At 39.1% G+C, this 21,742-nt stretch overlaps 1 protein-coding gene across 1 annotated transcript in view; it reads right to left on the bottom strand.

Annotated features, from left to right (window-relative positions):
• The window catches only part of NSF (N-ethylmaleimide sensitive factor, vesicle fusing ATPase), a 124,849-nt gene extending 110,267 nt beyond the window's left edge, over positions 1 to 14,582 (bottom strand). Inside the window, exon 1 of the mRNA XM_045525899.1 lies at positions 14,482 to 14,582. Within this exon, the coding sequence (XP_045381855.1) occupies positions 14,482 to 14,493 (12 nt within the window). The 5' untranslated portion in view covers positions 14,494 to 14,582. The remainder of the gene's footprint in view (positions 1 to 14,481) is intronic.
• Between the last annotated feature and the right edge of the window lie 7,160 nt (positions 14,583 to 21,742).

Raw genomic sequence — 21,742 nt, forward strand, 5'->3', positions numbered from 1 at the left:
TTGATTTGCAGTTCCCTAATGACTAGGATGTTGAGTATCTTTCCATATGCTTAGAGGTCATTTGTACATCTTCTTTGGAGAAATGTCTATTCAAATACTTTGCCCATTTTTAAATTGGGTTGTGTTATTGTTAGGTTGTAAGGGTTCTTTATATATTCTGGATGCTAGAATATACACTAGTATGTATATATATACACTATATGAATAATATATATAATATGTATACTTATCAGATATATGATTTTCAAATGTTTTCTCCCTTTCTGTGGGTTGTCTTCACTTTGCTTGTGCTTTTTATGTTATATCTAAAAAAATCACCAGCTAATCCAAGGTCATGCAGATTTTCACCTATGTTTCCTTCTAAGAATTTAATAGATTTAGGTCTTTGATCCATTCTGAGTTAATTTTTGTACGTGGTATGAGGTAGGGGTCCAAATTCATTCTTTTTTATGTAGATATCCAGTTGACCCAGCGTCATTTGTTGAGGAGACTATTGTTTCCCCATTGAATGGTCTTGGCATCCTGGCCAAAAATCAATTGACGATAAATATATGGGTTGACTTCCGGACTCTCAATTTGATTCCATTAGTTTATATGACTATCCCTATGCCAGTGCCACACCATCTTGATTACCATAGCTTTGTAGTAAGTTTTGAAATCAGGAAGCGTGAGTCCTCCAATTTTGTTCTTTTTTCCCTAAGATTTTTGTGGCTAATATGGCTTTGCAATTCCATGCACATTATAAGATCAGCTTGTCCATTTCTAAGGAAAAAGGCAGTTGAATTTTGATAGGGATTGCACTGAATTTGTAGATCAATTTGGGGAGTATTGCTATGTTAATGTCTTCAAATCCATAAACACAGGATGTCTTTCCATTTATTTAGATCTTTAATTTCTTCAATATATTAAGTGATTTTCAGTGTACAAGTCTTACCCTTCTTTGGCTAACTTTATTTGTAGGTAATTTATTCTTTCTGATGCTATTGTAAATGGAATTTTCTTAATTTCATTTTCAGATTGTTCATTGCTGGTGTATAGAAATGTACCTGATTTTTAGATAATGATCTTGTATCCTGCAACTTTACTGAACTCATTTACTAGCACCAATAGCTTAGGTTTTTGGGGGGGTTTTTTTTTGGTAAATTCTTTAGGATTTTTCTATATATAAGTTCATGTCATCTGCAAGTAAAAATAGTTTTACTTCTTTCTGATTTAGATGCTTTTTCTTTTTCTTGTTTAACTGCCCTACCTTGACAGAAGTGGTGAGAGCAGATATCTTTCTTTTTCCTGATCTTAAAGGGGGAAGCTTTCATTCTTCACCATTAAGTATGAAGTTAGCTGTGAGTTTTTCTGTTAGTTGAATGTTGTTTGTTGAACTGAATTTTGAGAGTGCCAACTCATAAGGTTGCTCTGAGAATCTAACAAGAAAAGATCTGTGAAGGTGTTTTCAAAACTGTAAAATACCATTTAAGATCTTCTTATTCAGTGACATAGTGCTCTTACTCTGAAAAGTTTTCTACAAATGTTAAAGAAATCAAAATGCTTGTGAAGCTTTTTTTTAAATTTTCAACATCCTGATGAAACCTTTGCACATGTTGTTTTGAAGGGGAAATAGAAAGGGGAAAAAATCTGTGAAGGAATCAGAATGAAGATCCAAGGCCTACAGCCTCTCTCCAGTCCCAGTGAGGAACTGCAAGCCCAAAAAGAGTCAGGACATTCAGGTAGAAATGCAGAAAGTAGAAATACAAGACAGGAAAGAGGCAAGAGGCAGTATGGTACAGAGGAAAGAACATGAGATTTCATGGAAAAAGTCCGCTGTAACTCCAGTTGTTCAAAAACAAATGAAAAAGCAGTGAGACACCTGAGAATATTAGAAGGTCTAATAAATTTCACATCTGCAAAGCTGCATAATCTATTGACTTAACATTGGTAAGTCCACACTATATTTATCTAAATTGCTGGTGTTAATTTGAGTCACTATAATTATACATAACATGCTAATAATTCATGATGTGTGTTTGTAATATTGAGGTTTCTCATTTAATTTAATGAATTCAGCTTACTAAAATATAAGCACAATATAATGGTACTATTTACAACATATTTTATTATTTAGAAATGAGTAGAAATAATTATTTATAAATAACTGAGTCAAAAGTCAGCTGTTGTAAGGCAAAAGGAAATTACCAGCCTACTTCTGTTCCATGGAACAAATATTTAATAAATATCTATAATGACCCAGGCACTGTGCTAGGTGCAGGAGATGCTCAGATCAGCAATGAAGCAGTGACTGCTTTTTATGTTTTTTTAAATATTGAACAGGAATAAAATATTTATAAAATATAGGCAACATACAACACATCATGAAATAAATACTGTGTACACACCACTCAGTTTAAGAAAAAGAACATTATCATTTCTTTAAATCAAGTTTTTATTGAAGAAAAACATACGTACAGAAAAGTACATACATCATATATGTTTGGCTCAATGAATGTCTACAAAGTAAACACACTCAAGGTAACCAACACCTAGGTCAAGAAAGAGGACATTACCAACATCTCATACTATCCTCTTCCTAGTTACCATCCCTCTAGCCACAATCACAGATAACTACTATCTTGATTTATATCATCAGAGATAGAAATCATAAACTAATTAGTTTTGCCTGTTTTTGAAAAAGTCATAAAAATGGAATCATACCTGTATTCTTCTGTGTCTGACCTCTACCCTTCATTATGATTAGATTTATCCATGTTGCATATAGCAATGGTTCATTCTCATTGTTTTTTATAGTATATAATTACATGAATATACCACCATTATTTATCTGAGTTGTTTCCAGTTTTTAGTTATTATGAATACTGCTGCTATAAATATGTTTATACATATATTTGAATAACATATGTATACATTTCTATTGGATATATTCCTTCCCCCACCCCCAGGAGCAGAATTGCTGGGTCAGAGGCACACATGCATATGCTCAGTTTTAGGGAATTCTGACAAAGAGTTTTCCAGAGGTTGTACTCATTTATTTTCATCCCTACCAACAGTGTATGAGAGTTCCAGCTCCTCCACATCCTCACTAACACTCAGAATTGTATTCGTATTTTAATTTTGTGGTAAATATGCAGTGATATCTCCCTGAGATTTTAATTTGTATTCTCTGACAATTATTGAGGTCGAGCACTTAACAGATATGTCTGTTTGTTTTGTTTTTTTCAAGAGGAAACCTCACTCTGTTACCCAGGCCAGAGTACAGTGGTGTGATCATAGCTCACTGCAGCCTCAAACTCCTGAGATCAAGTGATTCTCCTGCCTCAGCCTCCTGAGTAGGTGGGACTACAGATGCGCATCATCATGCTTGGCTAATTTTTCCTATAATTTTTAGAGATGGGGCTTCACTATGTTGCCTAAACTGGTCTCGAACTCCTGGCCTCAAGTGACCTTTCTGCCTCAGCCTCCCAAATCCTGGGATTACAGGTGTGAGCCCTTTGTCCATTTTTCTATTGGCTTCCTGTCCTTTCTTTTTATTATTGGTTTGTTCTTCTTTATATAATCTAGACATAAGTCCTTGTCAAATATATGTATTTCACGTATTTTCTCCCATTCTCTTCTTTTTCTCTCAATGGTGTCTACTATGCACTGAATTGTGTCCCCACCCCCACAATCCTCAAATTCATATATTGAAGCCCTACCCCAACTTGGACTATTATGGAAATAGGGACTTTAGGAAATAATTAAGGCTAAATGAAGTCATAAGGGTAGGTAGGGGCCTAATCCAACAAAACTGTGGTCTTATAAGAAAAGGAAGAGAGGCCAGGCGCGGTGGCTCACGCCTGTAATCCTAGCACTCTGGGAGGCTCGAGGTCAGGAGTTCGAGACCAGCCTGAGCAAGAGTGAGACCCCATCTCTACTAAAAATAGAAAGAAATTAGCTGGCCAACTAAAATATATATATATATATATGTATATGTATAGAAAAAAATTAGCTGGGCATGGTGGCGCATGCCTGTAATCCCAGCTACTTGGGAGGCTGAGGCAGTAGGATGGATCACTTAAGCCCAGGAGTTTGAGGTTGCTGTGAGCTAGGCTGACGCCATGGCACTCACTCTAGCCCAGGCAACAAAGCAAGACTCTGTCTCAAAAAAAAGAAAAGAAAAGAAAAGGAAGAGAGAGAGAGATTTGTCTCTCTGCCCTGTGAGCCACAAGAAAGCTGTGTGCAAGCCAGGAAGAGCCCTCACCAGAACCCAACTTTGCTAAGCACCCTAATCTCGGACTTCCAGCTTCCAGAACTGTGAGAAAACACATTTATATTGTTTAAGCTGCCCAGTCTATAGTATTCTGTTATGGCAGCCTGGGCAGACTAAAACAGTGTCTTTTGATGAACAGTCTTCAATTTTAATGAAGTCCAATTAAACATTTTTTTCTCTTAGTGCTGTGTATATTGTTTAAGAAATCTTTACCTCACCCAAATTTTTCAGCCATTTTGTTGTCAATGATTTCTAATTTACCTGCATTATGGTCACAGATTACACAGAGATCTGCACCTTGGGTGTGGTATTCAATATTTATCAATTATAAATATTGTTAATTGTATTATTTAAGTCTTATAGATCAATGCAGTGCAGAAGTGCTTTCTGTGCCATCCAACACAGCAGCCATTAGCCAAATGTAGCTAATAAGCACTTGAAATGTGGCTAGTGCAACTGAAAAACTGAATTTTTAATTTAATTTATATCCATAAATATTTTGTCTTTTTGATTTATCAATTATTGAGAGCGGTCTAAAACTCCCCATTATGGTAGATTTGTCAATTTCATCTTACAGTTCAATCATTTTATCCTTTGTATGTTAAGGCAACTATAATATTAGGCTCATATATGTTTGGAATTGTTTTTACCTTTATAAATAACTAAATCTCTTATTATTGTTGAGGGACCTATCTTTAATTATCTCTTTTGTTTTAAAGTTCATATTGTCTGATGTTAATACAGTTACCCTACCTCTTTTATGGTTAGAATTTGCCTAATAGATTTTTTCCATCCTTTTGCTTTCTACCTTTCTATATCCATATGTTTCAACTGTCTCTCTTGAAAATTACAGCTGGATTTTGGGTCATTTCAGTAAGTTTGTTTGCTTGTTTTTAAAAAGTCCAATATAATATTCTTTCTCAGAATGAAGCATTTAGTTTTGATTTTCATTTACATATATTTTGATTTATTTCTACATTTTATTTTTGCTTCCTCTTTATCCCACCCTGCCATTTATTTTTCACTTCTTCCTTGCCTTTTTAAAATTCTATTTTCCCCTATAAGTTATTCATAATATTTCTATTCTTTTAGTAGTTACTCTCAAAATACACATACGTATCAAAGTCTAAAGTTAACTGAATAGCATTACCTTTCTCTTGAACAGTATAAAACCTATAAAATACTTCAATGACTCCGTCCTGATTTAGATGTTACTGCCATGTATTTAGTTCTATTTTTTAATCTCAACAATACATCATTCTTTTATAAAGCTAACATTTATTTCAGTATATCCATAGATTTACCACTATCTTTGCTCTTTAAACTTCTTCAATCTCAGATCTTACATCACTGATAACTATTTTTTTTATCTTAAGAAAATTGATCAGAATTTCCATTAGTAGGGAAGGTTTGACGGTTACAAAGTTTCATTGTTTCTTTGCTTTAAAATGTCTGATTTTGCCCCCATTCTTTACCAGGCATACAATTCTTGGTTGACAATTAATTTCTCTAAGCATTTGGAAAATATTATTCCCTGTCTTCTGGCTTTCACTGTTACACTCAGGAAATTAGCTAACAGCCTAATTATCTATGAAAGATAATATCTTTTATTTTTTCTCTGACAGCTTTAAGACCTCTCTCTTTGCTATTATGCAATTTCTTTTTTTTTTATTTTTTTTTTGAGACAGAGTGTCACTTTGTTGCCCTGGCTAGAGTGAGTGCCGTGGCGTCAGCCTAGCTCACAGGAACCTCAAACTCCTGGGCTTAAGTGATCCTACTGCCTCAGCCTCCCCAGTAGCTGGAACTACAGGCATGCGTCACCATGCCCGGCTAATTTGTTCTATGTATATTTTAGTTGGCCAGATAATTTCTTTCTATTTTTTTTTAGTAGAGACAGGGTCTCGCTCTTGCTGAGGCTGGTCTTGAACTCCTGACCTCGAGTGATCCACCTGCCTAGGCCTTCCAGAGTGCTAGGATTACAGGCGTGAGCCACCTCACCCAGCCAGCTATTATGCAATTTCTTTAAAAGATGTCTAGGTGTGAATTTCTTTTCTTTTTACTCTACTTGGGATTCTTTAGCTTCCTGAATTTGTGGCTTGGTATTTTTCATCAGTTCTTTGTCATTATCTCTTCAAACATTGCCTTTGCCACATTCTTTTCCATGCTTTTCTCCCCCAGAATTCTGAGTAGACTTGACATTCTTACTCTATCCCCCGTGTCTCTTAACTCTTTTATTACTTTCCATTTCCTTGTCTCTATATTGCATTTTGAATATTTTAGAAATTAGAGCAAAAAGCTTTAAAATTTAGTAATTTAAAAATAATAATAATTGGGCCAGGCGTGGTAGCTCATGCCTATAGTCCTAGCACTCAGGGAGGCCAAGGCGGGAGGATCACTTGAGCTCAGGAGTTCGAGACCAGCCTGAGCAAGAGTGAGACCCTATCTCTACTAAAAATAGAAAAATTAGCCGTGTGTCGTCATTCACACCTGTCGTCCCAGCTACTCGGGAGGCTGAGGCAAGAGGATTGCTTGAGCCTAGGAGTTTGAGGTTACAGTGAGCTATGATGATGCCACTGTATCCTACTCAGGGTGACAGAGTGAGACTCTCTCAAAAAACAAAAACAAAAACAAACAAACAAAAAAAAAATCACTTACTGAATAATACCTCCAGGCCAGGCTCTATTCTAAACAATGCGAACTAAGTCTGTTACCATCTCCCAGAACTTTGTCAATATTTTTCTCCAGGAGCAAAGTAAACAGAATAACTAAAATTTTTAAATTCCCCAACACAGAGGTTCTTTAAAAGACCCAGAATTAGTGATAATTGCTATTTTCATCGCTTAGCAAACTACAAAAATGTTTGTTCAGCAGCACATAACACTAAAAATACTTTACAATTTAAAACAAAAATCCACCAGTGAAGCCCTAAAAGTCTTTATTATCTACTGATTTTAAAAATAAATAAATGTTGGTTTGTAAAAATAACTTTATTTCCTACCTGAAATTAATAATTTTCCCACTTCCTCCTCTACGGAAGATCTATATGGCTAGTGCAAATCCACCAGCACTTTAAGCACCTCATTCTGAATTTAGCAAAGGACCAAAATACCCTGCATTACTCATAAACAGCTGATGCTAATTCACTGGGTTTCAAATCTATAGAGCACAAGTTGTGATAAACCATTAGCACTTTTTGACTTAAAGTCAAAAAAAGAAAAGAAAATCAGTTCCTTGTAGTCATTCAGCTGAATTTTATTGAAGTGCTCTCTGTGTCTGCCCTTGTAAAATAGAAGGAAAAAATATAGGTCAAAATCAACAGCAATAGGTAAAGAGTATACATATTTTTTGAAAGGAGGAAGGATTAAGTTGCTCCTAAAATTCATATGGAAAAATGCTAAGAAATGTCAAATGAAGAAAAATAAGGAAGAAGCTCACCCTATGAGATAGCAAAAATACAGTAATTTCAAAGCTATGGTAATTAAAACAGTGGTATTGGTGCACATATAGACAAACAGAATTATGAAACAGAATAAAGCCAAGGCTAAGACCCCTACACAAAAGCGAACTGGATATAATACAGAGATAGCATCACAAATCAGTGGGGGAAAAGGATGGACTCAATAAATGATATTGGGACAACTGGTTATACATAGAAAAAGATAAAATTAACTTCATAATTCACAACAAATACAAAAATAAATTTCAGATGAATTAATCACCAAACTGTGCAAAGCAAAATTTTAAACCTTTTAGAAAAAAATCTTTATGACTTTGGGGTGGGTAAAGATTACTTGAAAAACACATAAAAGCACAAATCATAAAGGTAAAAAATGGGGAATTACAATGATAATAAAATTTAAATCTAAAATTCTATAAACAACATGAAAAGATCATCACCATCTGGGAAAAGCTATTTGCAACTAACAAAGGATTAGAATCTATAGCATACCCTACCCACCTCAAAAACAAAAACAAAAAGTAAAAAAAAAACAAACTCTACAAATCAATAAGAAAAATACAAACAGCCCAACAGAAAAAAATGGATAAAGGATATACAGAGGTAATTCACAGAATAGGAAATTCCAATGATCAATATGAAAAATGCTCAATCTCACTAGTAATCAGGACAAATCCAAATTTAAACCATGAGATAATTTTACACCTATTGTAAAAGTTAAAATTTCTGCAATAGTACGCGTTGCAGAGGATATGAGTAACAGGCACTAAGATACTGCTAGCGAGACTAGGCAAAGACAACTATAACATCACCCAGCAATTCTACCTCTAAATATACATCCTAAAGAAACTCTTCCATATGTATGCAAGGAGACACATACGGTCATGGGTCACCAGGCAACTTTGTCATTGCACAAACATCACAAACTGTATTAGGTCATTAAATATGAAAGGTCCGATTTTGAATCAAAAGTTTAGTTTATTATATCTCAAACAAGCAGTACAATTAATCAAAGTATGTGTCTAACTATCGACACATTTTTGTCATCTTAACGGTAGGTAGCTTGTTTATGATAGCAGGGAAGAAGCTTGGAGAGCTTGGCGATGAAATCACAAAAGGTTTTTCACAGCTTGTTGAGAATTGAAAATTTTTTCTTGTAAGAAGTAGTCCAAAGTCTGGAAGAAGTAGTAGTCAGCTGGTGTAAGGTGTGGTGAATATGGTGGGAGACAGAGAGTTTCTAAGGCCAGCCTCTGTAGTTTGAGCAGCGTTGTTTGTGCGACATGTGGTCGAGCATTGTCTTGTAAGAGGATTGGCCTGTCCAATCTTAGCTGCTTAATCACAAGCATCCTCATCATTTCATCCAACTGGTTGCAGAAGACATCCGCTGTAATTGACTGACTAGGTTTTATGAAGCTGTAGTGGATAATACCAGGGCTGGACCACCAAACAGATACCATTAGCTTTTTTTTTTTTTTTTTTTTTTTTGAGACAGAGTCTCGCTGTGTTTCCCAGGCTAGAGTGAGTGCCATGGCGTCAGCTTAGCTCACAGCAACCTCAAACTCCTGGGCTTAAGCGATCCTACTGTCTCAGTCTCCCGAGTAGCTGGGACTACAGGCATGCGCCACCATGCCCGGCTAATTTTTTCTATATATATATTTTAGTTGGCCAGCTAATTTCTTTCTATTTTTAGTAGAGACGGCGTCTCACTCTTGCTCAGGCTGGTCTCGAACTCCTGACCTCGAGCGATCCACCCGCCTTGGCCTCCCAGAGTGCTAGGATTACAGGCGTGAGCCACCGCGCCCGGCCACCATTAGCTTTTTTTGATGAATATTTGGTTTTGGACTGTGTTTTAGCACTTTATCCAGTCATTGTGCTGAACACTTGTGATTGTCAAAAACAATCTATTTTTTATTACATGTAACAATACAAGTGTAGAAATGGTTTGCCTTTATGTCATGACAGCAAAGAAAAGCAAGCTTCGAGATGATTTTTCTTTTGACGTTTGTTTAATTTACGTAGTACCCATCTATCCAGCTTCTTTACCTTGTTCATGTTTTAAATGGTCTAATATTGTTAGAATAGTAACGTCAAACCTTGTTGTTAATTTATGAATAGGTTGAGATGAATTCGCTTCCACTACTGCTTTTAGTTTATCATTATCCACTTTGGTCTCAAGTCATCCACGTGTTTCATTTTTAACATTAAAATTACAAGAATGGAACTTTTTAAACCATTGAAGTACTGTGTGTTCATTAGCCACATCCTTTCCAAACACTTTGTTAATATTTCGAGCTGTCTGTGTTGTATTGGTTTTATGAGGGAACTCATATTTGAAAATAATACAAATTTTTGACTTATCTATGGTTGTACAAAAATTGTTTTAAAAAATCTGAAAGATAATCACAAATCAAAATACCCGTTTGAAAGAATGAGGATGTACCTTCACATTAAAAATAAAACAAGAAGTGTCAAAGTGAAATGTAACAGATATTAGCTGTCAAACTTAATACTTAATAACCTAATACTTATACAAATCTACATATTATAGCTTATTACACACTCAGGTGTAGTCTATTGCTCCTAGGCTATAAATCTGTACAGCATATTACTATACTGAATACTGTGGGTGATTGCAACACAATGGTATTTGTGTATCTAAACATAAAAAAGGTACAGTAAAAAATATGACATTATACTCTTAATGGGACCATCATCATATTCGTGGTCCGTTGATGACCAAATTGTCATTAAGCAGTCCATGACTGTACAAGAATGTGCATTCCAGAAAAAAATAAAATTGAAAGCTGCCTAGGCCAGGCATGGTGGCTCATACCTGTAATCTAAGCACTTTGGGAGGCTGAGGAGGGAGGATCACTCGAGGTCAGGAGTTCAAGACCAGCCTGAGCAAGAGCAAGACCTTGTCTCTACCAAAAATAGAAAAAATTAGCAGACATCATGGCGTGTGCCTGTAGTCCCAGCTACTCAGGAGGCTGAGGCAGGAGGATTCCTTGAGCCCAGGAGTTTGAGGTTGCTGCGAGCTAGGCTGATGCCACAGCACTCTGGCCCTGGTGACAGAGTGAGATTCTGTCTTAAAAAAAAAAAAGGAATCAAGAAGACCTTCAACAAATAGTGGGCATGCCCTGACCTCAAAAAATGAATTGTAAAAGGGTAAGGTTCAACTAACAATTGAACTTAGGTTCAATAAAACAATTGAACACCTCGAAAGCAGGTGGGAGAGCTGATTTTAAAAAAGCATGAGAGTTAACTGACTACAAGCTCAGTATGAGCCAGGAGTGTGGTGTACTACACAAAAAAAGCTAATACAATTTTAGCCTTATTAATAATGGTAATGTACAGCCCAAGAGAACAGTAGTTCAAGTAAATTCTTCTCTGATTACCATGTTCTATTCTGAGCATGTTTTAGAAAAAAAGTTGACAAAACACAACATTTTCGGAGGAAGGTAATCTAAATGATTATGGGTTTGGAATATGGAATATATGAGGAATTGGGGATGTTTAACTTGCAAAACAGAAAAATCTGAGGAGATATGTAACTTGTCTTCACATATCTGAGAAGCTACCCAGTGGGAAAAAACGTGTTCAGATCTATATAGCTTTAACCAGGAGAAATAAAATCTATGTGTAAACGTTACATGGAATTCCATATAAAAAAGATCTAACAGAGCTGAATGACATTAAAATGGGCTAGCTTAGGGTAATGTACCCTCTATCACCAAAGCATTCAGAGATTATATTCATTTTCAACAAAATACACTGAGCATCTAGGTCCTGGGAGGTATGCAAAACACAGATCGTAAGTAAGTAACAACGGAAGGTAAAGTCTAGTGGTAGAAGCAAATAACACCACCAATACATTTAAAATAACAAAAAGATAAACCTGAAAGGAAAGGAATACAGTTCTTCAGGAGTATATAACAAAGGATCCTAACTCACAGTGTGATGCAGAACAGCTTCCCTTGAGTAGCTGAGTGATATCTGAGTAGGAGGTAAATGGTTGGAGACAGAACATTACAAAGGAAACAGTACTTACAAAGACCTTATGACAAGAGAAACTACTGTAGGTTCAAGGAATTGAAAGGCTTATTATATATTATATAATCTGAGCACAGAGAGTAAGGGAGTGAGTGGAGAGAAGCAGGGACACAACCACAGAGAGCCTTGAAGGCCTTGTTAAGTATTTGGCCTTCTTCCAAAAGTAATAGGATGCTGCTGAGGAGGGGTTTAAGCAGTAATGGGCATGCGAAGCAACAATCAATGTAGATTGGAGGCAGGCCAGAATGCTATAAGGAGACCACTTGGGAGTTTCCAGCAGTAGTCCAGACCAGAAATGATAGTAGTTTGTGAAAAGGAGATAAAAATGATTGGAGAGATTTTTAGGTTAAAATGACAGAACCCATGTCACTAGTGCAGTGAGTGATTTGGGTATATATAGTTTAAAGCAACAACGCCTCCAAGCCAGATTATTTGGTCCTAATTAAACACCTTTTTTGCTGTGTCGGGGGTGGGGATAAAACTCTGTGACGAATTTTGCTGGGGCACAGAGGACAAGATGACAAAGAGGTACAAAGGGTGACCCACTCTCCCCCACACTAGGTTTCCACTCTATACAACTGAATGGATGGTGGTGCCATTCAGTGAGAAAGGAAACGGAAAATACAGATGGTCCCTGATTTACAATGGTTTTGGCTTACCATTTTTCAACTTTTCGATGGTGCAAAAGTGATAGGCATTCAGTAGAAACTGTACTTTGAGTACTCATATGACCAATCTGCTTTTTACTTTTAGTACAGTATTCAATAAATTACATGAGACATTCAACATTTTATTATAAGCCTTGTCTGAGATGATTTTGCCCAACTGTAGGCTAATATTAATATAAGTGTTCTGAGCATGTTTAAGGTAGGCTAGACTAAGCTATGATGGTCAGTACGTTTGCTATATTAAATGCATTTTCATCTTATCATATTTTCAACTTACAATGGGTTTATCAGGAAGTAGCCATATTGTAAATCAAGGAGCATTTGTAATAGGTAGGTAGGCTAAAATCCTGGGTTCAGATTTGAACAAGCTGAGTTTGAAGAGCCTTGATTTTAAACAGGCAGCTTGACATATTAATCTGGAACTTAAAGGACACGTCTGGACTGGGGGTAAAATATTAAGAATCACTGGCATATAGTTATGGGCTTAGAAGAGATTGCCTGAGCAGAAAATAGAGAGTGAGAAGAGGACCTTTGAAGAATACCAGCATTGAATAACAGCGTAATCGAGGGTGAGTCTGCAAAAGAGAGGAATGAGTCAAAACAGGAGCATCACAGAAGCCATGGAAGAGTATTTTCCATTAAGGAGACAGTGGTCAACAACGTCAAATGCTGCTGAAACACCAAGTAAGGCAAGGGCTGAAAAATATCAATTAAGTTTAGGGACATGGTTCAGCAGGATGATAGGGCCAGAAATCAGACTGCAATGGGTAGAGGGGTGAGTAGGTGGTAAGCAAATGAGAGACAATAAATACAGACAACTCTATCAAAATTTCTTGCTGTAAGGTGGAAAGCGAGAAGGTGACAGCTGTGGGGGTGGAAGGAGGGTTTGTTTTAACATAGGAGAAGCTTGAGCATGTTAAGAAGGAACAGGTATGTATGTTATTCAGGAGAGGGGTTCCTGAGGAGGGAAAAGATAGAATCTAAAGTATAGGTGGAGACACTAGCCTAAAATAAAAGGAGAGGCTATGAGGAAAAGGAAGAGAAAGAGGCTGAACTAAATGACCTTTAAGGTCTCTTCTAACTCTACTATCTCATGACCTACAATTCCTTTTGGACAGGGTATTTGCATGTATGTATAAATCAATGCAAACTTATTCAAATATTCTAGTATAAATAGATCAGTCAAGCACATCCTTAGCGTCTAATGACGCAGTCAATGTCCCCAGGTTTATGACTAGTATAATCACTGGGCAGGACCCACTGCTCAAAGAGCTTTTAGCTCAAGGCACACTGCAATACAGCACTGAACCAGCCCTATCTCTCCTCGACAAACCCATCCCGCCCGGCGATCCTCAAGGCTAAAGGAGGAAGTAAAATTTAAAACCCTGAAACTACAGCATATTCTGCGGCATTGGAAGCGACTGTCATTCATAAAAACAAAACGCAATACCCCAAATCCATCCCCACTCCAGGCGAAAGCCATTCCTGCCTGACCCGACAGTTGACAGGTCCCCCAGATGGCCGGGGTTTAACACTAAAAGTCGTTAGCACCCCCTCCTCTTTCACAAGACCTTTTAATTCGTGAGGAACCGGACACGGGTTCCTGCGGATCCTTCCCATACCGCTCGCCGAATGCAGCAGGCGGACTGCCCGCAGTTATTCCGGCCGCGCCGCCTAATGAGCGCCCTCAAGGGGGTGCGGAGGAACCCCCGGAGCCCGTGAGAAGGGGGTCGACCGGCCACGACCCTGCGGCTGCCTGGAGGACGAGGGAAACAAGCCCCAGGGGGTGCGAAGGGAGGATGAAGGGAGGCGCAGCAGACACGGGTAACCCGGGGGCCATCTCCCCTCGAGCGGGATGGAGTTTCTGAGGGGGGCTAATCCCCTGCCACCGCACCCCACCCTCCCAAGCCCTGCTCTGGCCTCCCGCCCTTCCAGCGCCCCACTCACTGCCCAGACTCACTCCCCCTCCCCTGGGGCCGCCGGGGTCTCGCAGCGCCCGCGAGCCCCGCGCCCACGTCTCGAGCCTCGGCGCCCGGGCCGGCACTCACCCGGCCCGCCATCTTCGCGGACACGTCCGGCTCCGCGGCTGCAGCTCAGCGTTCGGCAGAGCCCGCCCCCGCCGCGCGTCCTCGCGCAGGCGCGCAGCCGCTGTGAGGCTGCGCGCGCCCCTGGCGTCTCGCCCCGCAGGGCGCGCGCGGGCTCGCCCGCCGCGCGGGGGGACGCGCGAGGCGGGCGGTGCGGCGGCGCCATTTTGGACGGGGGCTCCAAGAGTACGTGTCCGCCCCCCGCTCGCACCGGGCGCCGTCTTAGAGTCTCACCACAGCCGGCTGTTTGCGCCGGATTTGTAGCAAGGCCTTTGATGCTTTTTAGCCGCTTGTCTCTTTGCTAGCTGCTGTTCGCCCTTTAATGGCCATTTTGCTCTGCGCTTCCTTACTCACTTAAATGAGGTAGCGCGGTGACTGGCCTTCCCCCAGGGAAGGTCAGTACCGAGTTTTGTTCCGAATTCAAGTTCTGCTTGGATTCAAGCTTTTACGTGTAGACATGCTTGTTTTCCTAGTTCCTGGAAATTGCCAACATATCATTTTTATTTAGTTTATGTGTTCCCAGGAAAAGTTGTTTGCTTCAAATTTGAAAGTGAATTGTGATTATTTTTATACATTTTATTTTACTATTAAGTCTTTATAAAGGCAGTTTAACGATCTTTTTCATTTCCCAGTGTTGTTTCATTTTAGACAATGTATGTGGTGGAACTTGAATAAAATATACCCTCAATTCGGCCTTTTTAACCTCGATGTCTCCACAATACCATTTCTTCACGAAATCTCAGAATAGCTAAATTCAACCACCCTGCAAGAAGAAAGTTTCTGCCCAGTGGATTCTCTGATGCTTTTAGTGACCCCCCGCTATCTCTCATTTTTCTTCATATTTGCACCAGACAATAAGGAATGATAGGATTTGTTATCTTTCATGTCTAACAGTTAATTAGAAAAAATAGCTTTTTCAAACGTGAGGAAAGAAAAGAAAGAATTAGAAGAGATGGGCATGCTTAGCGATTTAAAATTGAGTACTGAGAAAACTAGAGAGTAACCGAGGATGGGCCAGGGCAAAAGAAAAACTTCATGCCAGTTTTATAAACTCTCCCACTGAACCTGAGAACCAGGTGCTTTGTTGGCCAAATCAGATGTTAACTAAATCATGGGTGAATCAGAGAGGTTGTCAGGAAAGATAGGAAACTAGTTGTATTTTGATCTGTTAACTTGCAGAAGCTGTAAGAATTCTTAGAATGGATTGGGGAGTCAGGAAACTTAGGTTCTTGTCCTCATCCTTGTCTGCCACTCACCTGCTGTGTCTCTTCACCTCTCTGAGCCCCTGTTTCCTTATTTGTAAAGTGAGAGGTATAACTAGATAAGCTTAACAGTTGTATTTTACATTTTTTGATACTTTGAATTTGGATCTATAAATCAGAGATTTTGTCCAAATAATTACCAGATCCAAAAGACGATACCGGTTCTCAGTTCAATGATCTGATATTGTTTTCAAGTTGAGGAATGCCAATGTGTCCATATCACTGATTGGTTTGTCTTATTTTACTAGTTAAACTAGATTGCAAGTAGAAATGTCTCCAACAAGGAGGAATGTTTATCATCTTGGAAGGATATGCCTGCCGGAAAGTTTCCAGTGTGTCAGTGTATGTGAATATCCACCCATGGCAAGAGGCCCTTTGTATCCTTTTACAAGTGGTAAAAATTAAATAGAATCATGTGCTCAGCCCTGCAGGGTCTACCAAAGAAATTGCAGGCAGACGTAGCTCTTGTCCTTAAGGCACTTAGCATCCAGCAGGAGGGGAAGGATTCTAAGACATTGCTCCAGATATTCCACATGTCTCTGCATGCCATTTGTGCCTTGCTCTGACATTCAAGGTCATCTTAGAAACAGAGTGGAGCTGATTCTGCATCACTTTCTGAGCAATCCTTGCAGTGACAGTCAATAGGCAACAAATATTTTTGCTGCCCCAGATCGACTCCCCCCTTTTCTGGTAACAGCTCCCCCAGTTCATGCAGCCTTGTGCCTTTTCTGGCTCAGGAGTGAGCACAGAACTCAGGTTCAATCAATCAGATGATCTCTCTCTCTCTCTCTCTCCCAAGCAACTGCAATCTTGACTGTCCTGAGGAAGAAAGACAGAAATATCTAGAGCTCATTTACTGCAATGATGACACCCTGAAGTTTTCTTGACCATTAGTTTTCTTGATCCCTGGAGTTTACCTGATTTCTATCTTCTGCAAAATCTGGTTGTCCCCCTTTGTCTTGATTTCTGTCAGTCACTTCTTTCTCTTCCTAAAAAAATACCTCCCTCAGCTCTTCATTGATCCCTGAAATCCTGTTAATATGCTTTCCTTTAACAGTGAGAAAATAAGTGAGACAGCTAACAGAATGATTTAAATTTACCCTAAAGTGTAAATGAGGCTGGGTGTGGTGGCCCACACCTGTAATCCTAGCACTCTGGGAGGCCAAGGCAGGAGGATTGCTTGAGGTCAGGAGTTCAGGAACAGCCTGAGCAAGAGCGAGACCCCATCTCTACCAAAAATAGAAAAAAAAATTAGCCTGGTGTGGTGGTGCACACCTGTAGTCCCAGCTACTCAGGAGGCTGAGGCAGGATAGCTTGAGCCCAGGAGTCTGAGGCTGCAGTGAGCTATGATGATGCCACTGCACTCTACCTGGGGCAATGGAGTGAGACTCTTGTCTCAAAAAAAAAAAAAAAAGTGTAAAAGACTAATATTTTCTAAAGGCTGAAGGGCTTTTGTGGGGATCAGGAGGTGGCACTAGGGATAGAGTCAGGGAGGAAAGGTACCTCAAAAGGTGGGGAGAGAAGATGAAGACGTGATGAAATGGAGATGGCAAGACCCAGGATGAAGAACAGTGAGGTGTGGGGGCAGGGGGCAGGGTTTGACCAAGGTCTGAACACAGCCCTTTGTGGTCCAGTGTGATGGTTAATTTTGTGTCAATGTTGCTGGGGCCATATTGTCCAGATATTTGATCAAATATTATTCTGGATGTTTCTGTGAGGGTGTTTTTGGATGAGATTTACACTTAAATCTATAGACTTTGAGTACAGATTGTCTTCCATAACATCTGTGGGCCTCATGCAATCTGCCGAAGGCCTGATAAAATAGAAGGCCAAACTCATCCAGAACAAGAGAGAATTCTCTAGCAGATTGCCTTTGGACTAGAACTGTAATTCTACGCTGGGTCTCTAGCATGCCAGCCTCCCCCATCAGATTTTAGACTCCCCAAGTCTCCACCATCACACAAGCCAATTCCTTAACTAAATATTTTCCTGTGTGTATACACACACACATTCTATTAGTTCTCTTTCTCTAGAGAACCCTGATGAATGAATATACTCAGTTTCCTGTCAGTGACAAGGATGTGGTTCCCAGCTATTACAAAGTAAAACTTAGTATCATCTGTTGCTCCTTGATAGGTAACCAACAACAATAGGTGAAGGCCTGATTCAAAGACTTGAAGACAGTGCACAGATACAATTTTATGTTCAAATTATGTGCCATTAAACATTACTTAATGAGTGCTCCACTGGAATGGAACTGAGTAGCATTTTGGTTATATAGACATTTTGGATGTAAAGAATGTGGTAGCAGAATTTAAGTGGGGAAAAATTAATTTCGTCTACATTTTGAGGAGTGACAGCAATATTATTAATAAACATAGAAGTGAACTTATTTACTGTAATCCACTTTATTTAACAAAGCAATCTGACTTTTTGGTGCTTTTCACATTAACCAAAGGAAAACTATCTTTAGTCTGTGGAAACTGTAGGGTTAAACAAATGGCGCTGGGGAAAGAGATTGGAGTTTCTAGTCACTGCAGGGCTTATTCAAAGGTCTTCCAGCAGGATTGTATGCAGGTGTTTCAGGGAACAGTCCTGTTTGGTGAATTCACCCTGCACTGTATTTGTCAGAAGGCATCCTGCAGACTGTGTATGTGTGAGTGTGACAAGGACCTGCACTGCCCCTCTTGCAGAACATGTCATTGTGAAGCAAAGGTGGTCTTCAGACCTCCTTTTACATCCTTCCCTCTGCATCTCCTCCTCTCTTCCCCAAGTTCTTTCAGCATTAGTAATATACTAATATACTACTCCTCCCAGGAGTATTTGCAATTTAAGAGAATATTGTTTGGAAAGCAGCACCTAACCTAAGGAAACAAACCTCTAATGGCAACATTTCAGGGCCTGTGACACTGTGTGGGGAGCCACCTGGGGGTAGAGAGCCTTATTCTTGCCCCTCCAATCATAACTCACAGGTCAGCCACCCATGCTGTGCAAGCCCAGGCCTTCAGGGAACCTTGTGAACACTTAAATTTACAGCCCCATCACACCCAGTTTTAGGATGATGGAGTTGCCATCTGTTCGTTTTCTGTCAGAGAAACCTAATTCCCAAAATGATGGATAAAGCTGGAGAATGGAGGAAAATGGAGAAAGGATATGGGATTTTAAAAAGAAAAGGAAGACCAGCTGATGCAATGCAGTGTTCTAGCTGCAGTCACTGTGGGGGGAGGTGTTTGTTTTAAATGAATATATCTTTTCTCTTTGCAGGATCAAGGACAAACACCTATAGTCACAAAAATCGATTCATTCTGGAAACTGTGAGTGGGCAGGAGAGATGATAGAATCCTCCATGGAAAGGAAGGGCTGTTGCTATGGAAACCGGATGATCCTTTAGCAGGTGCCCCAATGCACTTGCCAGGCTGCCTAACCCTGCGTATTAACATTGCAGGGCCAGAAGGCTGCCTGCGCCTCTTTGAAAAGGGATTTTTCAAATATTGGTTTGATGAGCTTTTGTGCGTCTTGAGAAAAGGAAGTTAGAGTCTCCTGGGAGGGGGTGAGTTGCCTAGAACCTTAAAACACTAGAGGCCCACACGCCACAAAGGATTGGGGTGACTATACTGGCTACCTGTGATGTTTCTCAGGAAGGCTCCTGAGAGAAAGTGAAGGTGTGTCTTAAGGATTCTCCTAAGGGTGACTTCACTGGAGGGCTGTTTCTAGGGCAAGGAACATGTATAGCACGGCTTTCCAAAAGAGGAAGAAGACATCCCGTGAGCAGAAGTTATATGAGAACGGAGCAATATGTCTAGTGGCACTTGGGGGAAGGTGGTCTGGGTATTCTGTGTGACATTTAAACCCTCTAAACTTCAGTATTTTTATGTGAGGGTTAGATAATTATCTTAGAATATCTAATACATTCAGCAACAGACCCAGCATATACACAGTATATGCTAACTACCATGCCAACACTACTATTACTACAACTAATCCTAATAACACTATTAACCAATTTTAGTCTAACCCAGAGATGGGGGGTTTTTCCCAAACAAGAGGTTTCTCAGAGTGAAATTATCTCTCTGCTTCTCCCACGAGCACTTTGTCCTTTCTGTGCTTTACAAATAACACTATATTGATAACAAGTGTTTTCTATTAAGCAAAAAACATTAAATCAATATCACCATAAGCAATTCATGAGTCACTGAAGTTTACTGAGTCACTGAAGTTTGATATTGATAAGCTTCTTTGCCTTGGAAGTCAGTAGGACATGAATATATCATCTGTACTAGATGAAATAAAAATATTAGTAAACATTTGGAAAAAATAACAAGTAATCAAAGAAATGAAGATTAAACTAACATGAGTTTTTTTGTTACCAAATTAGTAAAGCAAAACCTACCAAAAACCTACCTTTCAAAAAAAACCATATTTTAGGTTCACAAAAAAATTGAGGAAGGTATAAAGATAGCCCATCAATTCCCTGCCCGCATACATACATAGCCTCCCTCATTATCAACATGTGGTACATTTGTTATAATTGATGAGTCTACACTGACACATTATCATCCAAAACCCATAGTTTAGATTAGGGTTCAGTCTTGGTGTTTATACATTCTGTGGGTTTGGACAAATGTACAATGACATGGGTCCACCATTATCGTATCATAGAGAATAGTTTCACTTCCCTAAAAACCCTCTGCGCTCCACCTATTCATCCCTTTCTCTCCACTAGCCCCTTGAAACCACCAATCTTTTTACTATCTCCATAGTTTTGCCTTTTCCAGAATATCATATAGTTGGCATCATATAGTATGTAGCCATTTCAGATTGGCTTCTTTCACTTAGGGATATGTATTTAAGGTTCCTCCATGTCTTTTCATGGCTTGATAGCTTATTTTTAGTGCTCAATAATACTCTGCTTTCAGGATGTACTACAGTTTATTTATTTACCCACTATCTTAGTTACTTTCAAGTTTTGGCAATCATGAATAAGCTGCTATAAACATCTGTGTGCAGGTTTTTGTGTGGATATGATTTACTTATGCCCAACTCTTACTCAGCTCCTTTGGGTAAGAGTATGTTTACTTTTGTAAGAGACTGCCAAACTGTCTTCCAAAGTGGCTGTTCCATTTTGTTTTCTTACCAGCAATCAATGAAAGTTCCTGTTGCTCCACAAAAACCCACTTTTTAAAAAAGAGCTTACCAAATGATGAAGTAAGCATGGCTTTCAATTGGTTGATGGAAATGTAACTTTGTAGAATATACTCAGAAAACAATTTGACAATGTAATATGTATTAAGAGTCTTAAGCATCTTCATGCTGTGACCCAGTTATTCCAACTTAGAAATTCTTTCACAAAACATAGCAAGAGGCCAGGCGTGGTGGCTCACGCCTGCAATCCTAGCACTCTGGGAGGCCGAGGTGGGAGGATCACTTGAGCTCAGGAGTTCGAGACCAGCCTGAGTAAGAGTGAGACCCTATCTCTACTAAAAATAGAAAAATTAGCTGGGTGTCGTGGTGTGCACCTATAGTTGCAGCTACACGGAAGGCTGAGGCAGGAGAATCACTTGAACCCAGGAATTTGAAGTTGCTGTGAACTAGGCTGACCCCATCGCACTCTAGCCCAGGCAACAGAGCAATACTCTGTCTCAAAAAAAAAAAAATCAGACAAAAAAACAGCAAGGAATACAGGAAGAAAAAAAGATGTTCTACCAGGATCAAAGGAGTCTGTTCATAAAATAAAAATTTAAAAAAGAATAAAAAATGAAAAAAAGAAAGAAAAAAGACATTCGCTGTAACATTATGAAAAACTTAGAAACAACCTAATTGTTGAACTACATGAAAATTATTGACTAAATTAGGGTATATCCATATGTTGGAACATTGGCAGCTAACAGCAGCTATCAAAAATGTTTTAAAAAATGTTAAATAATGCAGAAAATGCTCAAATAAAAATGTGAAGTGGAAAAAGA

The sequence above is a fragment of the Lemur catta genome, chromosome 15 (assembly GCF_020740605.2).
Source record: "Lemur catta isolate mLemCat1 chromosome 15, mLemCat1.pri, whole genome shotgun sequence".
Classification (NCBI taxonomy): domain Eukaryota; kingdom Metazoa; phylum Chordata; class Mammalia; order Primates; family Lemuridae; genus Lemur; species Lemur catta.